Source organism: Eleutherodactylus coqui, chromosome 1, assembly GCF_035609145.1.
Source record: "Eleutherodactylus coqui strain aEleCoq1 chromosome 1, aEleCoq1.hap1, whole genome shotgun sequence".
Classification (NCBI taxonomy): Eukaryota; Metazoa; Chordata; class Amphibia; order Anura; family Eleutherodactylidae; genus Eleutherodactylus; species Eleutherodactylus coqui.
Window position 1 is genome coordinate 483,808,013 of NC_089837.1, and position 21,521 is coordinate 483,829,533.

The 21,521-nt window shown below is 42.9% G+C and overlaps 1 protein-coding gene across 5 annotated transcripts in view; it reads right to left on the minus strand.

Annotated features, from left to right (window-relative positions):
* Nucleotides 1–21,521, minus strand: part of PRPF40B (pre-mRNA processing factor 40 homolog B) — a 97,361-nt gene that overhangs the window by 62,402 nt on the left and 13,438 nt on the right. For all 5 annotated transcript variants that reach the window (XM_066585914.1, XM_066585921.1, XM_066585909.1 and 2 more), the window contains exons 3-6: nucleotides 18,776–18,919; nucleotides 14,808–14,876; nucleotides 11,896–11,929; nucleotides 11,418–11,443 (exon numbers count right to left, since the gene is read on the minus strand). In XM_066585914.1, coding sequence (XP_066442011.1) covers nucleotides 11,418–11,443; nucleotides 11,896–11,929; nucleotides 14,808–14,876; nucleotides 18,776–18,919 — 273 coding nt within the window. The remainder of the gene's footprint in view (nucleotides 1–11,417; nucleotides 11,444–11,895; nucleotides 11,930–14,807; nucleotides 14,877–18,775; nucleotides 18,920–21,521) is intronic.

Here is a 21,521-nt window from a genome sequence, read left to right on the forward strand (position 1 = left end):
GGCAGAACTGAGCTTCCCAGCGGCTGAAGTTCTTCTGCACATGCGCAGAGCTGTGCTGGAGAAGCGTGTCCCCGTCGTCCCGACAAGAAGAGGACAAGAGACTTGTCGGAACCCATGGCAACCGAGGAGCAACACAGGGGGGGGCATCCCAAAAGGTAAGTAAATAACTTCTGTTTGCCTAATTTACAATGCACAATGTATATTACAAAGTGCATTGTATTGGGCAAACAGAAGTAATGAGACCTAATGTTTATGGCCGGACAACCCCTTTAAGCCACTGAAAGCATTTCCCAATTAACCCTTCTGTTCCCTTTGTCTTGTGTTTTGTAGAATTAATGTGCATTATGATCTGAGTGGGAAAGAGAAGTTATATTGGAAGGATTTGAAGAAAGCAGATTTTACAAAAGGGAACACTATTGTGTCCAGAAACTTCGGTTAGGATAGACTGGGTAGGTAGAATAGAGTTGAGCAGATTGAGAAGGTTAGGCATAGACGCAGGTTGTTTAGAGAATGGGGAGCAAAGTGAGCAAGGACAAAGGCCATAGAGCTTGTGATTTGGTTGCTGAAGGGGAGGGAGCAGAGTTTACTGAACAATGGGAAAGGACCAGGAAAAGTTGCAGAAAGAAATGTCAGGTTATGGACAGATAAGCAGAAAGAAAGGTGTTTTAGCTAGTTTTTGCTAGGAGGAGGTATAACGTAGGAAAGAGATTCAAGAGGGGAAAGCGTGTAGTGGGGGATGTGTATTGCTTATGAACAATGTAATGCCTTTGTGTTGACTACAGCCCCTCCCTGTAATGGCGGCCGCACTTGCAATGTTTAAAACCCCACATAGTGTGACTCTGCAGTAAATGTGGTGAGCCCTGCCCCCACCCTGAAGTTACTTCCCCCCCCCATGTGCTCACTTTCAGGGTGTGTGATGTTACTTCCGGTCCCTCCCCATCCGGGACAGGACCTGGCCCCGCCCCTTCCTCCTCCAGCGGACATTTTGCCTCACCTGGGAGATTTGTAGCCCCGCCCCTTTCTGCCTCTGGCGGCCATTTTGCTGCACTTGGGAGGCCTATATTCCCCAATGCCACTGTATCCAGTGCTAACCTCATGATTGTCTGAAGTAAGGTTTTGTTTGACCAGACTTTGTTACACTCCAAGATGTGGCCACTTTGGATGTGTGATAAGTTCAGGGAAACAAACCTTTGTGAAGATGCAGCTTGGGACATAGTAGATGACTAAGCTGGTTTATACTGTATGGAAGATTGGAGTTGATGCATGGGGGACAGAGGCCAGGAATACATGACAGGGGACGCTCTCTCATGTTCCCAGGGGCTCTGTTTTCCACTGCCCGCTTCTCCAATGGATGCTCAGACAGATGATGTTATGGAAGGCTCCTACAGATGGAATAATTTCCCTATAGTCACCCAGCAAACTTTTTCATGCAATTTGATGAAGTAATTTTACTTTTTATGTGAAGAAAGAGGGACTGAATTGCCCAGAGTAGGATGTTAATTCATCCGTATTCTTTAGTTTTTCCTTAAGTCTTTTGTATATTCCAGTGTCAGTCTACACTGAAGCTATAATTATATTCCGACAGGAGAGTGAACGTTAAACGCTGGACATTCCCTGAAATACTATTACACTGGGTGACATAAAATTTTACTTGTGTTGCGCCCCCTTGTGTTAAAAAAATGCTAACTGCGACCTGAAGAAAAAAAAAAAAATCTAAAGGATATTTTCGCTCAGACTTCGCTGCATACAATGTCACCTTGACCTACAAAGTGCTTGTTTTTGTGCCTCTTGGTTTCCTTTTTCAACTTGTACTAGTTTGAACGCAATTACTCTTTTTTCCATTGAGTATTCCGGTTCAAAAGGGGGGAGGCATAGGTGATCTGGGTCATAGATGATCTAGGTGTTGTAGATCAGCTATTGGGTTTACAAAAAAAATAAATAAATAAATGGAATAAGATAACAAGATTCCGAGCCATGTGAAATAGAACATCAGCACGATTATTTAGTACTAATACAGTAAGAAACTGCAGGTATGCAAACAGTTACCGGAACCTCTGTTGATAATGCATATGTTGAGCTTTTTGCAGATGGTACCAGGGTGAGGATTGATGACTCCACATCGGATATGCAGTGGTCACACAACAAGATGTCCTAGAAGCAGAAGCTCTGCCTCCGCATGTCTCAGCACAAGAAGCGGAATTGAAGGCCCTCACTGAGGCGAGTAGAGTGGCGAGAGGTAAGACGGCAATCCTTTACACTGACTCCTGGTATGCATTTGGCATAGCTCATGATTACGGCCCAATATGGAAGGCCAGACAGTTTTTACCTTAGCAGGACAACCAATTGAGAATGGTGCAGTGGTACAGAGTCGCATGGAGGCCCTACTTCTACCTGACAAAGTTGAGAGTTCGCACCGATTCCTACACTGGAGAGGCGAGAGACGACACCCTCGCTGACAGCATAGCAAAGGCAGCGGCCCTCAAGCCGTGGAAGAAAGAAGAAAAGATACTGACGGCATGAGTCAGTGGTAAAAACTTTGGACATTGACAAAATTTGGACTTTGATATGCTAAAGACTTTTACAGTTACAAGCCAGCAAGGAAGGAAAGAATAAATGAACTAATATGGGAGCAGCAGAAACAGGACAGCGTATGGTGAACAGTCAACAGCACTTGCCTACCACAGTTCCTGTATCCCATGATGGCCCAGCTGATGGACGGAAAGACCCACCTAGTAAAGCAGCAATGACGACGCTTGAAAGAGGATGGGCGACTTCTGGGTTCTCTGTAGCTGCTGCATCATTTGTCCAGTTTAGCATGATCTATGCCATAGGTGAGTCAGGGCAGAAGTAAATTTGCCACATCACACTTGCCGGGACCACTCTACCCATTTCAGGGATTGCAAATTGACTACATTCAGCTCCCACTTGTTGGGAAGTATGAATACGTGCTTGTTGTTGTTGATGTCTTTGCAGGTTGGAGGCTGACCCTGTTACCAAGGCAAACAAGTAGGTAACCGCAAAGAAGCTCATGAACGAGGTAAACTGTGAATATGGGGTACCAGAAGTGATTCAGAGTCAGACAGAGGTACAAACTTCGCAGGTAAATGTAACATGTCATGTCTGCTCTGGGTGTATCCCAGGCCTTTTACATACTCTACCATTTTTAGAGTAGTGGAAAGGTGGAGAGACGTAGTGGCACGCTAAAAAGTAAGATACTTAAAAATGACGCCACTTTGGAAAGACTGTTATCCAATAGCCTTATACAGTGTTAGATATGAACCCAGGGGGGATCATACATTATCTCCCTACGAGATTGTTTGGGCTAGCCCCAAGGCTAGGTCATTACTATCCTCAGTAGTTACAATTACAATCTGATGTGTTGACTGAGTATGTGATTTCCGTTGTTAAAGAACTAACCAAAGCCTATGCACAGGTGTTCTCTTCTAGCCTCAGAGGCAGACACTGGGACACATATCTTGCAGCCTGGGGATTGGGTGTGCGTCAAGAAGTTCCTCAGGAAGCACCCTCTTGAGCCCCGATTTGATGGCCCCTACCAGGTGCTTCCGACTACTGCCACAGCTGTGAAACTAGCAGAAAGACTTACATGGATCCATGCTTCATACTGTAAGAAAGCTTCAGATCCGGGAGACCAGTCTTAGTTGTGCCAAAGACATTACTCTGGTTAGGGCTAGTGAGAGAGGAGGGTGGCAACTGGAATCCTTAGTCGGAAGAATATGAGGGTATGGTTACCTTCTGGTATAACTCGTTCAATGCTCAAGTAGCCGCATATTCCTTCGACTATTGTACTGTGGTCCCGTGTCTAGGCGCAAGATCCCACCGCAGGCCAGATTTAGCTCAGTCCAGCTGGTTATATGATTTATATACCCGGGGAATACAATATGTTTGCGCCACTGATAACGTCTGGGGAGAAGACTGCCGTTATTGGGGATTAGTGGGATGTAACACAGGAATAGACTAGTCCTATAAACCGCGAAGTGCCTTAAATAAGAAAGATAAGAGCGGGAAATCCCTAATTAGTCGTATAACCCTCCTTGAGAATAATAAGGACAGCAGGTATTGGAAGGCTGAACTTAGTATGTTGCTTGGCTTTAATGCGGTTGTTACACTAACCATGCCCGGGGAACGGGGGGGACTTACAGTCTGGGGACATACCGGTACGGGAGGACAGATCCCTTAGGGAAGTTTAAAATAAGGGGTATTGTAGATGCACCCGAATGGAAGCCTTCACTTAGTCCCGTGCCCATAATTAACCCCCGCCGCCGTAAAATAAAGACCTTGACGAACATGATGATCATAGCCGACCCTACCTTTGAGGACACCTTGACAGTAGCGACTGGCTACTCTGACCAGAATCTCTGGTTGGGGTTGATGAGGTACAATGCTAACAGGTGCAACAAGTCTAACTGTTGCGTGTGCGGTAGTGCCCGACCACACTCGGGGATGGTCCCCCTAAATCTCCCTGTAGATGCTGAAGAGTGGTTTATTAGTCTCTTCACGAACATTTCCGCTAATTACACCGTCCGTGAGAAGTGGAAGAAGGAATACTCTATAACTATTTAAGTGTTTTGCACCGGAGAGAGTATTACTGACTACCCTGGAATCTACACCTGCCAGGCAAATAGGCAGGGTGGAGGGAGATTTTTGGGGAACTCACCAACGGGTATTGCTCCTCCTACGGTACGATAGGAGGGGAATGGATGCAGAATCAGGTCCAGTCCTTAGAAGACGTTTGCTGGCTTTGTGGAGACATGAGGTAGAGGACCCGCCTGGAGGGTAATTGGACAGGGGAGTGTGCCTTAGTAAAACCCTTATGCTCCTCCACATCCTGTCAGACAGCATTGAGGATAATGAGGTTACCCCCAATAGTTAATTTATCTCGATCCAACTCAGTCTGTGTTTTGTGGTTATCCTGTCATGTTGGTCTATCTTTGTTTTCCGCATAGGTACGGCGGTTCCTTCCAGTCTTGTCACTAGGTAGTGTAGGGTCAGTGCAGGTGGCCTGGACGTGTTCACCATCCGGACTATCTCCAGGAGGGACATTGGTGTGGGTGAAGATTAGGGAGTCCCAGGCCATGCGTACCTGTGCACACTACTAGTAATGTAACATTATACTAGAGCGAGAAGAGAGACCTCTGGTGGTAGTTTTGATCTACACGTGTACATTGACGTCATAGGATAGCCAAGGGGGGTACCTGACGAGTTTTAAAAAAATAGAGACCAAGTTAAAACTAGATTCGAGTCCATTTTCCTGATGATTATGGTAAATAAGCGTTGACTGGATTATTATGTTTATTATAATTAGCAGTGGTTTATAAATTATACTAGAGACACCTTATAGGGACTAGTCGACCAATAGGACCTACCCCGACTATGACTTTTCAAAATAGAATGGCCTTAGATATGACTTCAGCTAAAAAGGGGAGTGTCTGTAAAATGATAGGGGAAACTTGTTGTACCTACATCCCAGACGACACGTGACCCGCAGGTAAAGACGCAGTTGCCATTAAGAAGCTGACCGCACTAACTAAAAAGAGCTAACTTTTGGGACCAGCACTCGCCATGGATGAGCGGGTGGTAAAGGATCCTGGCACAGACGGGCGTCGCTGTTGTATGTGAACTGATGATTACCTTTTCTGCTCTAGTCTGCTGTGTTATCCCCTGTGTCAGAGAGACCTGTGAAACTGATGCTGGAAAAGCTACTCCCACAATGAGTTCGCTGGATGCATCCCCAGAAGGAGTGGACAAGTCCTACACCCCCTTGAAGACCATAAAACGAACCTTCAACGCGCTCCGATTATAGGCTCATGCGCAGAGAACTGTGGAAATTAGATGGAGAGTTAGAGGATAGACATTTTAAGGGGGGATTGTGATAGACATGATGATTAGTTAGTATAAAATGTCTATTGATTTGTATAAACCAAATGTATTATGCTATTGTAATGACTTTTAACTTAGTGGAGGGTAATGGCCACACAACCTCATCATGGTATTTGCTAGACAATGGGATGGTGAAAGATGTGTGGTGTAATGTTAGCTTGGTACATAAGTTGCACAAACAGCCTCTAAGAGTTAAAGGTCATAGTGTTATATGTATACTTGTCCAATACTGAGTGTTTTCCTAGCCCTCTTCCACCCCCCCATACTGAAGTTAGTTAAACAATGAGTTGACACGCACACAGAAATGCCTTCAGCTAGGACAAAGTCCACGCTACATCAAGACTTGAGGAAGGGTGGGCAGAGAGGCGGGAGATTCTATATGATCCGACAAATGAGAATCTTATATGTTACTGATGTAATCTGTTGCACGCCCATTAAAGGGCAGGTGTCATGTGGTATAATAAAAAGCCTGAGCCTCTACCCATTGCAGAGACTCTCCCGGTTTAGACCAGCATTTGTGTCTGATCTGGTCGATGATGTGTGCACACTATACAATTTGGAAGCTACAAAATACCCCGAAACCTGCTGGAGAAAGCCATAATCCAGATCAGTCTCTGCCCAGCTTAAGTCCCATATCGCTGCTCCCTTTTGATTCTTCAAACGGCACGTCCACCTTGAAATATCCTCCCACCTCTCCTCCAACTTGTATTTGATCAACGGCAATCTGGATTCCAAACCCCATGACTCCACCGAACCTGCCCTAACCAAAGTAGCTAACGATCCGCTAAACACGAAAGCTTTAAAACATTACTGCATGCTCCTCCTGCTTGACCTATCCTCTACGTTTCGCACAGTTGACCTTTCCCTCCTATTACAAACTCTCTCCTCCATTGGCATCACCAACTTGGCCCTTCCCTGGATCTTCTCATACCTCACTGACCGAATGTTTAGTGTCAATTCCCAGTCATTGTTACAAGGCTTGTTAAAAAGTCTGACATTGACTTGAAGGAATGCTGCCTTTCAATAGGTGACGCTGTAGAGGTATTGTTCCATCTTCCCATTTGTGTGTCTCCCACTTGCACACCATGTCCTCTCCTCGCCAGCTCTTAGCTTCCCATGACTTTCAGCACTACCTTTACGCAAATGACACTGACATCTACAACTGTGGCCCAGATGTTACCTCTCATCAAGCCAGAATCCAAGAGTGTTTGCTGGCCGCATCCTCCTCCTTCCGCTTCCTAAAGCTTAACATAAAGAAGACTGAACTTATCATCTTTCCCACACTTCACTCAACACCTCTGCCAGACCTATCAATCACAACCAACGGCTCCATACTTTCACTGGTTCCACAAATCTGCAAGACATTAAGCTTTGCCATCTCCGTCAAACCGCACATACAGTAATATTTCCCTTCACTAAGAGCAGAGATCTTGAAAATAATGAGGAATTCTTAAGACTAAACAGCAACCTTTATGTTTATGCTTTCTTACAAACTTTCATAGTTTAACCTTTAGCTCACAGGAACTTGCATAAATTATCACTGTTATATGTATAAGGTAATACAATCACATACTTCATATTATACCCCACATTTTCTAACATGTTGCACATGTTTAGGGAGAACATGTCACCAGGTTCATGCTGCCCAGAAAAGGGGCAGCATGAACCCGAGATAGACATGCCCATTCGGCCCATGTATGTTTTATTCTGAAATTCTGCTGCATTTCAGGAAAAATATACTTGGAAGTTTGACTCGAAACTCAGCTGGAATGGAGCTCCGAGTCAAAGAGGTGGGCTGCTCCTGGCTATTTTCCCCTGTATTGTCAAGACTGACATCAGTCTCTATATACACAACCAGGGAGAAGAACTGTCAGTCTTGATGACGCGAGTGGGTAGAGCCTGCGCGGCCCTCCTCTTTGACTCGGAGGTCTATTGTAGCTCAGCTCCAAGTCAAACTTTTAAGTATGTTTTTTCTGAAACACACCAGCGTTCCAGAATCTATATATATAAAGACGAAAGCCCTCACTGACTCACTCACTCACTGATTAACTGACTGACTGACTGATTCGCCACAAATTCTCCAACTTTCCGCTGTCGTAGAAACATGAAATTTGGCACAAGCATTGATTATGTCATAAATAGGAAAAGCTAATGGGTCCTAACACGATGATTCAATTCTAAGCGCAAAAGAATTAGCGTCCAAATTTTACGTACGTAATCTAATTCTCTCACTTCCTAATGTCATAGAAACATGAAATTTAGCACGAGCATTGATTATGTCATAAATAGGAAAAGCTAATGGGTCCTAACACGATGATTCAATTCTAAGCGCAAAAGAATTAGCATCCAAATTTTAAGCACGTAATCTAATTCTCTCACTTTCTAATGTCATAGAAACATGAAATTTAGCACGAGCATTGATTATGTCATAAATAGGAAAAGCTAATGGGTCCTAACACGATGATTCAATTCCAAGCGCTAAAGAATTAGCATCCAAATTTTACGTACGGAATCTAATTCTCTCACTTAAAATTTGGCACAAGCATTGATTATTATGTCATAAATAGGAAAACCTAATGGGTTTCAACTAGATTATTCAATTCTAAGCGCTAAAGAATTAGCGTCCAAATTTTACGTACGTAATCTAATTCTCTCACTTCCTGATGTCATAGAAACTTGAAATTTGGCACGAGAATTGATTATGTCATAAATAGGAAAAGTTAATGGGTCCCAGCTGGGTTATTTAATTCTAAGTGCAAAAGAATTAGCGTCCAAGTTTTACATACGGAATCTAATTCTCTCACTTCCCGGTGGCATAGAAACTTGAAATTTAGCACGGGCATTGATTATGTCATAAATAGTAAAAGCTATTGGGTCCCAACTCGATTATTCAATTCTAAGTGCAAAAGAATTAGCGTCCAAATTTTATGTACGTAATCTAATTCTCTCACTTCCCGGTGTCATAGAAACTTGAAATTTGGCACGAGCATTGATTATGTCATAAATAGGAAAAGTTAATGGATCCCAACTCGATTATTCAATTCTAAGCGCAAAAGAATTAGCGTCCAAATTTTAAGTACGTAATCTAATTCTCTCACTTCCCGATGTCATTTTATATAAAGGAAACGTCGCTTGGTTACCTCCACGTGGTGTTTCCTGGGTAACGCAAAGAACCATGCAAAATGGTGAACATATTTTTTTCCTCTGTATCTCTAAAGTAACGACTACTTCATAAGATTTTCCGTGTGAACACGAGATAAACATCAGTACCAAATTAACTTGGGCGAAGCCGAGTATATCAGCTAGTAGAACCTATATGCGTCGAATAGGCATATCTGTCCCTACTCCCTAGTTAAGACTGGTTCACTTTCCTATAATGTGAAAAGAAATTCTTCTTAATCATAAAAACATATAACCTTCAAAGCGACCTTCTAGGCCCAAATAAAGAAAGATGGGCGCACCAGCTTCTCTGACTACCCGATGAGCTCTGTCTATTAGTGTGCATCATTAGACAATACACCTGAATTGATTAACCAGTGCTGTCCACCTGAACGGTGCTGGCCAGTCATATCAGTATGTAGTGTCTTAGACTACCAATTCATACCAAAGCACAGCGTGCATCAGGTAGTCAGAGAAGCGGTTCAGCTATCTCTGATTCTTCAAGCCCAGAGGGTTCGTTTTAATTGTCCACGGCAAAAATAAATTACAGTGTAATGATGCCAAAAAAGTACCTTACACCATCAAAACTAATAAAGTGATTGGAAGGAAGGATTAGACTTGCCCTACCAAGAACATGTGACTCTGCTACATGCATGGGGATTTATATTTCGTAGCTATGGAAAATTAATGCAAAGAAAAATTGATACTGAGGTAGAGAACCTTTACTGGAATGTCTTGAGAGGGTGAGCTCTCTTCCGTAGTGGTTTTCTCTGTCTGTAAATACACAGTGCAAAAAGACGCAGAAAACATTGCTGTAAACAGTACATACCTCACATCTTCAGGACATATGTGAAACATATGTACTTCATATACAACATGTGTCTAATTACACAAAAAGTAACTCCACAGACTAATTACAAATAATTCTAACTTTACCCTGACATGTGGTTTAGAATCCTGGAAACTCAAAATGTACAGAAACATTAAATGCTATGGAACCCTTTGTGCATGAAAGATCGATACACACATAACGTGTTGCTTTACAAGGACTGTCTTTGTTATATACTGCTTGTATTGTCAAATAAATATTTGGATAGTGATTACCCTCTACTATCTTTCTTGGCTGACCTAAATTGGGGGGCTGGCGTCCAACACCCCCCCCCCCCCAGTGAAGTAAGTTCTTGCAAAATTCCACTTTTATATACTAAAGTAGCGCAAGGATAATTTTTGATATCACTGTGTGATTACTACTATATCACGTGTTTTATCAAGTCGCTGCAGAAAAATAAAATGATGCACTGATCTGTTTTTGCATTGACTTTTCCTTCTCATGCATTTAGAAAGCCTCATACTTGAGCTACAAAACTCTCCTGCATTCAAGTTTCTGGCTCAGGAGCGTTCTCAGCACTAATCAACTAGTCCTTCTCATCAATGCACACAAGCTCAGCTCTCTTTCCATGTCTGTGTAGCATAACTACACCCCCTCTAAAATACACAGCTATCTCTGATCCTCTTTCTGAGGAGATGCTGTTCGTTTCCCCTCACTACTGATAAGAGTAGAAAATTCACTTGGAGTGAATTACAGCCCTCTATATTAGTAGCTTTCTCCACTCTCTATCCTCCAGATCTCCTCCGCCATTCACCGTCACAATCATACAGCCCTCTTTAATAGCTCAGTGGAAAGGCAGTGATTGTGCTTTCCCAACAGGGAAGCAGGCTAAGGGAGGTGTCAGTCAGTTTACTCTGACTGACAGAATTCGCTAAGATTTCAGTCTATAGTGCATTGGAAAATAATGCAAGCATAGGAACCAAAGAACTAGAAATCTTTAATGAAAACCAATTACAAAAAGTCTTCTTTATTTCCAAAAGTCACATTTATTAAAAGAAAAAAGCAAATAAATAAGAAAAAATTGTGCAAAATCTTTTAAAATAAAAAAAACAACTATAAATTGAGTTTTTTCCTAAAATAGCAATTAACACAAATAGTGGATATCTAGTATGTATATGACAGCCATCGTCCGGAGCCCCATAGGCTAGCTTATAGGGCTCAAAAGGTGAAGGAATGGGGAATACGGCGAGGTATCTTTCATACTCAACTGTTCCAGTGCTGTGTCTCCGCGAAGTCAGTGCGCGCCAGCAGCATGACTCTTTCTCCACACTCACCTCCCATAGAGATAAATGAGAGATGTGCGTGCAGAAAGAGTCAAGCCGCTGGCACGTGCTAACTTCACGGGGACACAACACTGAACCGAGGAACCGGGTGAGTATGAGAGCTGCCTCCCTGAATCCCCGTTTCCTCACCTTTCAGCCCCATAACTAATTGTGTTTAAAAATAAAAATCAAGGAAAGTTATTACTCACCGTTGAAGCTGGTTGAGTTACTGGTGCTGAAAACACACGTAAGACATGAAAAAAAGGGGAAAAAAGAGAAAATTTGAATTATTACACTGACATCATCTAGGTGGAAGGAACAATAATATACTGAAATATGCATGGTGATTAGAGATGAGCGAGTATACTCACTAAGGCACATTACTCGAACGAGTAGTGCCTTAGCAGAGTATCTCCCCGCTCGTCTCTAAAGATTTGGGGGCCGGCGGGGGAGAGCGGGGAGGAACGGAGGGGAGATCTCTCTCTCCCTCTCTCCCGCCCGCTCCCCGCCGCAACTCACCTGTCACCCACGCCGGCCCCCGAATCTTTAGAGACGAGCGGGGAGATACTCGGCTAAGGCACTACTCGCTCGAGTAATGTGCCTTAGCGAGTATACTCGCTCATCTCTAATGATGATCTATAGTACTTGTAACACTGTTTTCCCTATACCCCCAATACCAGTACTCACAGCTCACAGACTCTGTTCCAGGAGCTGTTGCCTGCTAAGAAAAAAAGTATCACTTATGAATTCAGGAACTTGCTAGTAAAAACCTGCTTTACACCGACGAATAGATTACTGCATCATTGTATGTCAAAGTGATAGAAAGTTGCAGCCGTCCACTTATGTTCCAAGGACAATGCTTAATGCCCTCAGTCCATGACTTTCATCATAATGTTTACTTAATGTTCTTTTATTAATGGCTTATACTAGAGGAGTACCTGATCAAGGAAACATTCTCTTTGATGCCCATATGGCATACTAGAGCATATGGATGGAGGTTGTCTTTTTTGTGAATGCAGCGTAAAGAAACGTTCTCATGTTGTGGAAATATATATAATTATAGTGAATGGGATTTAAGCAAATCCTGTTCACATGTGGAAGAAAGAAAAAGCTGCAGATGTTCTGCTGTACTGCAGTTCCAATCTGCGGTTTTGCTGTGGATCCACTACAGAAATTCTGCAACGAATTCACAGCATTTCCACTATTTGTGAATGAACCCTTAAAAGTTTTTTTGTTTTTTTTTTACCAAAGACAACCCCATTCAGGGCACGGCTGCTGAGACAAACAGTTGATCAATGCAGGTCCCACTTTGCAAATAGGTTATATTGCAGCGGGGAGCCATTCAGAATGATGGCCATTCAGATGAATGGCTGTCCATGCCGTACGCTTTCCTTACTGCAGTGATAGCAGCGGTACCAAGGGACTTGAGAAGCAGAAATTCACTTTCCATGTCTCTTGTGTACTACTCTTCAACTTTGCATTCGGGTTTTACTCTCTATCTTTACAGGGCCCACAATACAAAATTGAAATACGTGTTCCATTGCCCGTGCTCCATGCCATTATGCAATGCATTCATGCTTTCCTATTCCAGTACACTATTGTTATTTCGATATAGGACACCAGTATTGAGACATAGCACTGATTCCGGCTTTTTGACTATACCCTGTATAAGAACGGGTAAATCCTACGCCTGTCTATGGTGTCCAAACAATCTAATAGGGCATAGTGATAAGAGTTGTCTTCACGAAACACTTGAAGAAACTGATATTCACCAGCAACAGTGATAAGTTATTTGGGCCGTCCTTTCTTAGTATGCAAAATTGGGATAATTGAGAAAAATTACCAATGGAATAGTCTTGAAAGAAAGGTCCAGTAATCGACTAATAAGGGACTGAGGAGTGAACTGCAATGTAAAAAGACTGGAAAAACTGCATTGAAATATGATCTTTTTTTCTGCAATCGTAATTCACTAAAAGGGGACTTGTCACCAGCTTTTCACACGTAAATGTGCCAACGCCATTAAAACAATGAAGAATTGAGCATTTCAATAGTTTTTTGCCGTCCACCGTGTGTCAAGCATGACTTTAAAATGTAGGGATTTATTTCTACTGCGTCTCATGCAAATTACATGCAATCAGTCTAGTGGGCATGCTGGACTAATGGTGGTGGGCTGGCTGAACCATCTGTGGACCCCAGCGTCACTCTCCACCCCTCTCCCTGCAATGACGTGGAGTCCTACGCCACATTATCACAGCCGCAGTCCGAGTCTCCTGTGTGCGCCATGACCTCTGAGACCGGCGCATGTACAGTACATCTGTCCCTATTGTCGGCAGATTCATCCCTTCCAACTGCGCATGTGCTGGTCTCGGATGTTATGGCGTAGATGTGAGACCTGTACCGCGGCTGTGATGACATGGAGAACGTCTCCACATCGCTTGCAGGTGTTAGAAAAATAATAAATTAAGTATTATCAATTTTGTTTTAAGCTACTTTATTATTTAAGTCTTAAAGAAGTTTAGTTCAGGTACATAGAAACTCTTTTATGAGAAAGCAGTTGGAATGCTCTGCAGAAAACATCCCCCACACACACAAAGAATGCAAGTTTGTTTCTGTTCCTTATCCAATGAGAGCAGAAAGAAGTTTTAATATAAAACTAGAAATACCGGGTCTTGGACAATGATTTTACCTATAGAAGGACGATTTATCCTCAGCATGTGATCTTCCTATTCTACAGAAGAAGAATCAGTTCAAACCAGCCGTATAGTGATGATGTAAAACACGGTAATTAACATAACACTGACGCCATAAAGAGATGCCGGATAACATAGGAGCCTTGAGCTGAAATAATTGCTGGGTAAATAGGTTAAATGCTAAACAGACTGATACGAATACAAGTTGTAATTGGTTGTATGTTATCACAAAGCTTGCTATTCTTGTGATTGGCCTGTAGAACAAAATAATAAAGTAAAGTCAGCTTATGGAACACTTTTCATGATGTGTTCCTTGTGTTGATTTCTCCGAGTATATCTAATAGCTCGCTAACACAGGGGGAGGGATAGTGTTGAACTGCTCAATTCTTCAGTGTTTTTACATGTGAACAATTAGTGACAGGTTTCTATGTTCTTTGTAAATCTACAACCATAAAAGCTACAACTTTCAGTGCTGCATTTTTCCCCCTTAATGTCAATGGTGAAAAAGTACGAAACCTGAAAAGCAGGGTAAAGGTGCTTTTATACAGATTTTTTAATGTAGTTTTTGAAGCCAAGACTAGGAGTGGATTGAGAAAAAAAGAGAGAAGTATACTTGTACTTATACACGTTTCCTGATTTTACATACAATGCACCAAGATTGGCTTGAAAAACTGCATTAAACCTGTATGTGTGGAAACATTGTATGGGAACAACCACAGCAAACATGATGCAGTATGCTCTGGAAACCGAGCAGTTTCCCAACACACTGTATGAATGAGACGTAAAATCTAGCTCATCATACTATAAATGACAACACATGGTAAACCCTACATGTGAATATGCCCTTATTGTGAATACAACTTGCAGTAAATGACTTTTCATATAACGTTTGTATCTGAAAATACTGACTGTAGTAGTGCTGGTTGTTACGGATGGAAGCATCATAGTCGGCATCAATGGTGGCACAAGACTTGGAAGCTTTAATGAAAAGCAAAAGTAATTAATTGCTTTAAGAATATATTATCTATAGGCACATTCACACCTGCACTACCCTGTTTCCCTGAAAATAAGACATACCCTGAAAATAAGACATAGCATGATTTTCCAGAATTTTCGAGGATGCAAAATTATTTTTCAGGCTTTTTGAGGATGCTTGAAATATAAGCCCTACTCCAAAATTAAGCCCTGCTAACAATTAATTAAAAAAGTCAATTTAAATAGTGTCCAGGCAGTTATACATGTAAAAAAGTTAAACCTTTTAAAACAAAAATTAATATAAGACACTGTCTTATTTTCGGAGAAACACAGTATTTCCATTGTTCAGTGCCGTTCTTGGAGTCGAGCAGTGAAAATACCAGAACGTCCGGCTCTAGCACATGCTGGACCTGATTAGCGCCAAATGGACCCCACTGACTATAATGAGGTCTATCCGATTTCCGACTGGCCTTTTCTCAGCTAGATAGCTCGGCGTGCTGTGCTATTTCACAAGGGATTTTATGCCAGATCGGCAAAGGAGGCTGAGAACGGAACCTCCAACGTAGATGTGAACCAACTTCACTGTACGATACAATATAATACAATGTGATATATGGACAGTAAAACTATCAAGGAGACCTCATGCATTGTGTAAGGTACCCTCTAAAGGGGCTTTTGAATGGTTTTTGTCATTTTCTTTATCTTGTCACAGAGAAAGCCAGTTACCCGTAAAACAATAGAAATATTTCCTCTGGGATCCCTTCAGGAACACTGGCTATTTACAAGTGGCCATCGAACGTGATGCTGCATTCAGCTGCGGTCATGTCTGGGCTTTAGTGATCTATGACTTACTGTATAAGTAAGTGGCTTTCTTTTTGCTATTTGGAGTTGGCTTCTAAAAATAAGAAGGTCAGGTTTCGAAAAAAAACCCTAAAACCTTTTATGCTGGAGGTAACTTACCACCTCCTATCTGAAGAATGAAGTCCTATCAGCCAAGGATTCCGTCACCTAAATATAGCATTAACTACATTGGATAGTTCATACTGGAAACTTTTTTACCCTCTGCTGCATATACCGTACTATACATCATATATTTTTCACCTATCATTATTTAACCCCTTCAAGACAAAGCCTGTTTATGCCTTAATGACCAGGCCAAATTTTGGAAATCTGGCATGTGTCACTTTAGCAGAGCCTAACTCTGTAAAGCTTTTACACATCCAAGTAATCCTGAAATTGTTCTTTCATCACATATTGTACTTTATTGCAGGTGGTAAAAATAGACCGATTCGATTACCATATATTTATTAAAAAACACCCAAATTGTGGAAAATGTTTTAATTTAGTTGCTTTTTTTTTTTAACTTAAAATAAATAAATCTTGTTATCTGTATACCGCCAGCTTATTCCGCAGCGCTTGGTGGGGGGTAATTTATTTATTACCCCACAGCAAGCTGGGTACTCATTTTACCGACCTCGGAAGGATGGAAGTCAACCTTGAGCCAACTACCTGAACCATGTGGGGATTGAACTCGCAACCTTCAGGTTGTGAGCGAGATCTTAGGACTGCATTTCTACTGCCTTAACACTCTAGGCCACACGAGGCTCTTCTGCATATACAAACATATTGTACAAATTTTTTTTAGCAGATATATATTTCCACTGGTTTGCTTTATTTTGGAAGCACATTTGAAAGATTTCTCACGTTTATAAGAAATTTAAGGCCGTAAGCGTAAAATGCATCAGAGCTTCCGCTGCGTTTAGCAGCTGTGAAACACAGTCAAGATCCTGCGTATGGCCTCGTATGGCAGCGAAATTGTACTGCACATGACAGGCACTCATGCACACAGTCATGCGCAGAACAGCAGGTTTTTTGGTTAATATTTTCTGCGCCGTTGCTTAGCGATGACGCGTATACCTGCAGCCCATATGCAATGTAATTGCGTATTGGCGCATGTATATATACGACAATAGAGAACAAAGGTCTTTAAGAACACGCTGTGTTGAATTTTGCGCTTGCGAATTACGCAATTCCAAAGCGCTTGTGTGAGTAGTTCTGCTGCAGAAAATCCACATCAAATTCCTCCACTGGTGCGGATTTTGATGTTTATCTGCAACACACTTCACTCCGAGTCAAAATCAGCACCAAATGGTGTGGATTTTTATGCAGATTTTGGTGCGGATTCACACCAAAATGAACAGCGCAATATGTCCTGCAGATTTAGGTGCGGCTCTGCCTCCTAGGGAACTTTCTCTTTCCGTCATTATACAAGGGTGCCACCTGCTGGTTAGAGCCAGTACTGCAGTATGTGACATGCAGGAAAGGCCCCAACAACAAAGCGGCCGGCAATATATAGTAAGAATACCCTGTCGGATGTCTTCCGACATCAGAGCTGCACAGTCTTCAATTAGAATGTAGGAAGACGTCAGACAGTGGATTGGAAAGGGTTAAATGTAATTTACTTCTAGATTAATTATTAAAAAATTATCCCTATAGTATAACTACCGTAGTAGTGCCGTGATCGCCGATGTAGTTCCTGACATACATTTACATCGCTGCTGCACAGAGCCCAAGCAGCAGTGATGGGAATTAAGCATTAATCATCACAATGGGGTAAAATTGGGATACCATCTGATCATGTACACACAATGGACCTCATTTATCAAAGATATCTTAAATTGTAGTAATAATAGTCCTGAAGCTGTAAGGAAAGACTTGATAACTCTTGATAAAGGCATTTTATTTCTGATGAGGAGGTTACACTTTAAAATTAAAGGACCCATTCATACGGGCATATGCGTGAAAAATGCACTGCATCCATGGGGCGTGTGTATGCTTCATGCGCGTTTGGCATCTGTATTCACATGGTTTCGCGTGCGCCCAAATAAAACACAGTCTCCTGGCATTGTGAGTGAAGAACGCAGTCAATACGCATGTAACATCTATATTCATTGCATTTTTGTTTTGCATTCCCTTTGACTTACAGGGACCAAAATGGAGCGCGAAAAATGTGTGCCAGAATCCAACACTGGAATCCAGTGGTGTTCTATGCTGTCCGCACTGCGTCCCTAATAAATACGGATGTATTACGGACGCAAAATACACCCTTGTGAATGAGCCCTTAGGCTGACAGGCCTATGACAGAAACATAGTATGTTAGGCTGAAAGAAGACAATGTCCGTCCTCTTCAGCCTGTTTCCACCCCCCTTGTTGATCCAGAGGAAGGCAAAAAAAAATTAGGCAGAAGCCAATTAGCACATTTGGGGGAGAAATCCTTCCTGACTCCATAATGGCCGTCAGAATAATCCCTGGATCAATGTTTGAAAGTTAATACCTGACTCCAAGACCCGGATCAACAACCCGCTGGTCACCTAATGTCTATATCCTGTAATATTATAGCACTCAAGAAAGACATCTAGTCCCCTCTTAAACTCCTCTATGGATTTTGCCATCACCACGTCCTCAGGCAGAGAGTTCCACAGTCTCACTGCTCTTACAGTAAAGAACCCCCTTCTTTGATGAAACCTTCTTTCCTCTAGCCATAGTGGATGCCCCTTGTTACCATCCCAGTTCTTTTTCCACAGTGAAAGGAATCTCTCAATGTGTGTTTCGAAAGTGGGATCAGTACGAGAACGACTCCTAGGGTTCACGTGTTTGCACTTACATATCATGCCACACGAGTTAATACAAGTTAGACACTTTGCTTGCATATGACAAACACCTCTAGCTAGAACATAACATGAGAAAGGTTTCAGTGGTCTGGAATAAAATTGCATATCGATGCCAACATCCTACAGGGGAGAAGAACACAGTTTTTTTTAGTAACTAAAAGGTACAAAGCCAATTAAATCCATGCAGGACGTTTATATGAATTTTTAGCAGTCATGTCTGAAACCCCTTACCTGAGAGAGGGGAGGGGGTCCTGCCATGGGTGGAATCATAGGTGGCAACATTGCATGTGGTATTGGGGGCATTGCTGGAGGCCTCTGTCCTATTGGCGGCAGTCCAATTGGTGGGAAAGGAGGTGGAAGGCCAGGGGGCGGCATCTATGAAAGACATAAGTAGAAAGGGACTCAAGGAAACACAGGAAATATTCGAGATACAATAATCTGCAAAACAAGAGCAAAAATAACATTCAAACGCTAATTATCGCTAATTTAAAAAAAATGTATTTCTTTAGGAACACACAAGATTATACTGCTTATTCCTGAAAAGCAGAAAAGTTTCAAAAGCAGCAGACACTAAGAAGTACACATTGTGCAGTTTGGGACTACTTCATACAATAAGGCCGGGCTCACACGAACGGGTCGGATTCCGCAGCAGAAGACCTGCGATCATTTGTGGAAAGTAATTACAAATGATTGCGCAGCGTATCGTCCGCATGGAAGAATGATCTCTCTCCCCATTTTGGCTTTCCCTTTGAAGTCGAGAGCGTTCCGCCGCTCGTACATATGCATGACGGAACACTCGCATCTATTGACTTCTGCATGGAATCCGCGCTATATTAGAGCATGCTGCGATTTATTTCTCTCTCAGGGAATACTTAATTCGTACCGGCGAGTGTGAATGAAAAGTCGAAACTACATGCCTTTCAATGCCGGGTTTTACCACGGTTCTTCTGCACAGACGGTGATCGCGGATTCCGCAATTAATATCTGTTTATGTGAGACTCAAATGATACATATCAGGAAGTCTCTATGTTATTCGCTTTACTAGAAATTGCGCTATACACTATACAGAAAACAAAAAATTCTTTACCCGGATACCGGTCTCTATATACAGACATGCTGCTTAAGAGGGGCTACTAACCCCTGTTCCAGCACTACGATGCTATAAATGGCACATGATATTTAGGGCCTTATTGCAGATTTTTGCATTGTGGCCCGGTCGCTAAGGACTCTGCTGAACTGTCAATTTTTGCTGCGCTGTAGCGGAAAGCAACTGCCTTCCCGAGAGTAAGAAACTGTCCATGCAGTGCAGACGACACAGTACTGTCAAGTAAAGAAAGTGAGGACCTGATAGGAGGTCCACTTTAAATCAGGCTTTTACAGATATGCAGTGAACTATTGGCACAGTACAAACACGTCTGGTGAGTTGCTGTCATTTGCAAGAACTTGGGCACTTGCTGTGTTTCATATCCAATCCTTTCAGATTTTTAGCTATCAGCTAAACTCAGCTACAAAAGGTGAGGTTGTGGAAGACAGTTTCATGTCACAGGTCATACACCATGGCAAGACTGAGCACAGCAACAAGAGACAAGGTTGTTATTCTGCATCAGTAAGGTCTCACTCCCAGGCAAAGATTTCAAAGCAGACTGGAGATTGAAGAAGTACCATTCAGGCTCTTTTGAAAAAGCACAAAGAAATGGGCAACGTTGAGGATTGTAGATGCAGCGGTCGGCCAAGGAAGCTTGGTGCAGCAGATGAAAGAAACATCATGCTTACTTCCCTTTGAAATCAGAAGATGTCCAGCAGCGCTGTCAGTTTAGGACTGGCAGAAACCAGTGGGACGCAGATACACTAATCTGCTATTCAGAGAAGTCGGTTCAGAAGTGTTCTTCATGAAAGAACTGCGGCCAAAAAGCCAGATCTTTCACATAGAAACAAAGCCAAGCGATTTAACTATGCATACACAAACAGAAACTGGGGTACAGAGAAATGGCAGCAGGTGCTCAGGACTGAGGAGTCAAAATGTGAAATATTTGGCTGTAATAGAACATAGCTTGTTCACTAAAAAGCTGGAGAGCAGTACAATAACGAGTGTCTGCAGGCAGCAGTGAATCATGGTGGAGAGCGATACAATAGTGAGTGTCTGCAGGCAGCAGTGAATCATGGTGGAGGTTCCTTGCAAGTTTGGGTCTGCATTTCAGCAAATAGAGTTGGGAATTTGGTCAGGAATACAGATGTCCTCCATGCTGAGAAATACAGGCAGATACTTATCCATGATGTAATATTATCAGGGAGACATCTGATTGGCTCCCAATTAATCCTACAGCAGGACAATGATCCCAAACATCCAGCCAATGTCATTAGAAACTATCTTCAGCATAAAGAACAAGGAGTCCTGGAAGTGATGATATGGCCCCACAGAGCCCTGACCTCATCATCATCCAGTTGATACTGTTGTATCTTGACACCACTGGAAGCAAGGGGTTTGACAGCCCTTAGCAGGAGGGAATGCCCCTGTCACACCCCAAGCTTCCGATTTGCTACATTGTTGTCTGGTCGGGAGGATACTTCGGGCGGGGAACATACTTGCAGCTGGGCTGGAGGGCGAACGGGAGAGCGACCGGCTGGCTGCCAACACTGCTCCGCGACCCAGCAAAGCTCAGTGGCTGAGAGGGCCCCTCAGGAGGTTGCTGGTGGTCACAGCGGCAAAACACTCAACACTGCGCAGAGGCCGAGAGGGACCATAGGGAGCATCCTGCTGCCAGTAGCAGCAAAGCCAGTGTCGCTGCTTACGCCGCTATGAGCAGCATGAATTAAGTTGGTGGTTCCCACGCTGTCAGTGTTGTCGGTGGCCTTCCTACGGGAGCGCACGGAGAGCGCAGCTGACAGTGATGGGGGGGGAGGTTGCAGGCAGTCAGAGCACTGCTGACAGTGACTGGGGGGGGAGGTTGCAGGCAGTAAGAGCGCTGCTGACAGTGAT